At 31.6% G+C, this 3,499-nt stretch overlaps 1 protein-coding gene across 1 annotated transcript; it reads right to left on the bottom strand.

The window, feature by feature from the left end:
- Window positions 1-1,063: 1,063 nt before the first annotated feature.
- Window positions 1,064-2,927, bottom strand: LOC145101640 ((+)-neomenthol dehydrogenase-like). Its single transcript, XM_079038885.1, has 5 exons — window positions 2,781-2,927; window positions 2,344-2,596; window positions 2,194-2,262; window positions 1,830-2,006; window positions 1,064-1,581 (listed from the first exon to the last, which is right to left on the bottom strand). Exons 1-5 carry the CDS (start codon window positions 2,822-2,824, stop codon window positions 1,204-1,206), a joined length of 921 nt encoding a protein of 306 aa, XP_078895011.1. The 5' UTR covers window positions 2,825-2,927; the 3' UTR covers window positions 1,064-1,203.
- Between the last annotated feature and the right edge of the window lie 572 nt (window positions 2,928-3,499).

The following is a 3,499-nucleotide window of genomic DNA, read 5'->3' on the forward strand; positions in this document are numbered from 1 at the left end:
ATTACAGATTACAGTAAACCCTAACATTAACCGAACCACGAAAATCAGTAGTGAAAGTAAAACCTTAACAATAAAACTGGTTAATCAGAACCAAACAAAGATATCAAAGAACCCAAACAAGCAATTGGTTTACCACTTCGGTATCTCATCATCTGCCGCCAACCAGCCATTGCAATCCCAAATACAGTACCTAATTGCTTGCTTGACTTGAAGAAACTGTGATGACTTTGAGAGAGAAAGAGAAAGAGAAGGAATTCATGTTGTAATTTGATTTTTGAAACACAAATCTCTAATTTGATTTTTGATCATTTTAGAAGATGAAGATGAAAAATGAGAAATCGGGGTTTTGTGTTTGTGTGCGTATGTTTGAGAGAGAGAGAGAGAGAGCTTTTATATGTGAAATAATTAATTTTAATTTTTTTATTTTTTAAGAAAAAAAGAGAAAACATCATAAATGGTCCCTGTGGCAGTGAAATGACGAAAATGCCCTTCAGTTAACGGACATAACTTAACGGAGTTAGCAATAAGGACCAATTGTCAAAAGTTTTGAAAGCACAGGGACCATCTATGACGTTTTTAAACCACGGGGACTAAACTTCAGATTTTTAGAAACCATAGGGACCATTTATGATGTTTTTTTCTTTTTTAATTATATATATATATATATATATATATATTATTGTAGAGAGAGATATAGAGAGAAAGAAGCCCATTGGATGTGGTGGTTCGTCCTTCCCACCACAACTGACCACAAAATCTTCAACCACTACCCAACACTAAACACCCGGGGTGGTGTTCACTATAGTGATTCTTCGTGGCAGGTCAACAACAAAAGTGTTAGTTGTAGGTATTGTGGATGCTCTTATATACACTAATTGATCTTTTATTTTTATTTGATTTTTATCTTTTACACTAAATTAACCTTTTATCTCTTTTTATTTGATGTTTGGAGATACGATCTGGAATCCTTGACCAACCTCAACCATTCCGGATCGGCCTACAAGAACCATAAAGCATCCAATCCGTTATGATGAAAGTGGATCGATGTTCAATCATCTTATAATTAGTCATCCTAGAAACATTTTCGATTATATGAACTAGAATCATGAATATCCAAAATAAAGATATAAGACTTAAGTTACATATATTACAAATGATAGAGACCTCAATAACTACAAAGTACAAGCCATCGTTTTCAACTAATTAAAATGACGATATGTCATCTCTATAAAAGAAAAGACCAGAATGCCCATCCATGGGCAGTAACACACGCCTCGTGATACTTTGTGCACCCTCTTCAACATTCAAGTATCCTGAAAAGTAATTTATACTTGTTTTCACATATCCTGGGCAAACAGAATTTATGATAATGCTTGGATGCTTCCTTGCCAACAATCTTGTGTATGCGTTGATGGCTGCTTTTGATATTGTGTACGCCGATAAGAATGTAGGCCACATCTTTGTTTCTAATGAATTCTCTTTTAAATCTTTAAGAAAAATTTCAAAAATCTTGTCGATTCGTTCTTCACTGAGAACTTTGATGTCGTTTAAGATGTTACTAGCCCACTCGTTGATTACAAACTGCAAAACAACAGATAATTTTAGTAGATTGATCAAAAATTATGTTACATGAATAAGTCTATATATCTTTTTTTAATTTTTTTTTACTATTAGCACTTTAGGAGTACTTATATGATCTTCATGCCTAATATTCAACCATCTTTTAGTATATTCATGGTAAAAACGTTATTTGACAAGTTTGTGTTATGAAATCAATGTTAAAGTTAAGATGCACCAAGGATAAATTATTAGATAATTTAGGTTTTCACCTTCAATTTTCCAGAACTAGATGAAACATTAACAATTCTTGGAGATTCAGACAACAAGAGAAGAGGCATGAAAGCTTCAAGCATCCTCTTTGCTCCATAATAATTTGTTTGAATGCATTCTTCTCCTAAATTATAAGGTTGTGTTGAAACTTCTTCCCATTTGATATGTCCTGGCTCCTGTAAAAATCGAATTATGAGGATATGTATAAACGACGATCACAACCCATGATGGAAATCAAGAATCATAAGGGGTGATGCCTTGATGGGAATCAACTTATTTCAATATACCGATTTGAAGAAATTCAAGAGATTAAAGTTTACTGTATCAATAAATAGTTAAATACTTTAACATCTAAAAACATACCTTGCCATTTATTGAGGCTTCTAATGCATGGGCGTCTACACTCACTCCTAAAACTGCGGCATTATTCACCTGTGATTTTTTTTTTTTAATTCTCTATAAAAGCACTTGATAACTACTCTATGTTAAAAAAGAACTAAAATTAAATCATACTAAAATATCAAGCTTCCCATATTTGGCTTTCATAAATTCAACAAGAGAAAAGATGCTAGTTGGATCCAACACATCAAGTTGATGAAAAACTATATTATCATTTTGAAAAGGAGCATGATCTTTAAGACTTTCCATTGCTTTTTTGCCTTTGTTTTCATCTCTAGCAGTTAGCACAACTCGAACCCCTTTGGAAGCCAGTTGCTTGCATACTTCTAAGCCTATTCCCTTGTTTGATCCTGTAACTATTGCATACCTTCAAAACTCAAGATAAAAGCAGAAAACCAAATGAAAAGGATTAACACCAAAATACAACACCATCAGATGTTCAATTATAAAACTTTATTTTAATTTTAGGACAATTAACGAACACATTCATCTAATCCTAATCCTAAATCTAAACCTTTTGAATAAATAGAGAATAAGCATGGCTCAAATACATTTCTGTGGCAAGAAAGTCTGAGTCTTTTTCTCCGGTTGACATTGTTGAAACTTGAGATTCCTATGGCCCTTGGGTGGGGTGAGGATAATTTGATTAAAGACAATGAGAATCACTTGTAGGAATTCCAAATGAAACATGACAAGAGATCTTTAAAATATATGTTTTATAAATGACTGTATCAACAACACAATACTTGGCTTGAGAATCAATATTAGTTTTGTTGATTTTAATAATAAACCACTATTGAAATCTAATGATTTTTAAAGTAACAAGATAAGTTGAAAGGAAAACTGATTCTTTAGACAAAAGGTACCTGATTTATATATATATATATATATATATATATATATATATATATATATATATATATATATATATATATATATATATATATATATAGAGAGAGAGAGAGAGAGAGAGAGAGAGAGAGAGAGAATCATTGTTACTCAAGAAACCAAAAAAACTAATCTAAAGCGTCAGAATTTAAAACAATCAACGGCAAAAGAAAGATCGTAAACTTTTACAATTGACGTACATATACCGGATTATAACAAAATTCACTTACTTTTTTTAGTTTAACTTTTCTAGGTCATGTTTTTTATCGAACAAAAACTCAAATATACGGTTGCTCATGATTTTTCGGAAAATATATAAATAGATAATTCAATAGTGAACAACCATAACTTTTGTAACGGAGTGAAACTCATTTTGGCTATA

The sequence above is a fragment of the Lactuca serriola genome, chromosome 4 (assembly GCF_051521515.1).
Source record: "Lactuca serriola cultivar US96UC23 chromosome 4, Lser_US96UC23_V15, whole genome shotgun sequence".
Lineage (NCBI taxonomy): Eukaryota > Viridiplantae > Streptophyta > Magnoliopsida > Asterales > Asteraceae > Lactuca > Lactuca serriola.

Coding starts and splice junctions, on each gene's coding strand:
- LOC145101640 (XM_079038885.1), bottom strand. CDS start 2,824: ATGTCAACCGGAGAAAAAGACTCAGACTTTCTTGCCACAGAAAT. Junction 2,597..2,780: donor GACTTTCTTGCCACAGAAAT/GTATTTGAGCCA, acceptor TGAGTTTTGAAG/GTATGCAATAGTTACAGGAT. Junction 2,007..2,193: donor AAGCCTCAATAAATGGCAAG/GTATGTTTTTAG, acceptor CGATTTTTACAG/GAGCCAGGACATATCAAATG.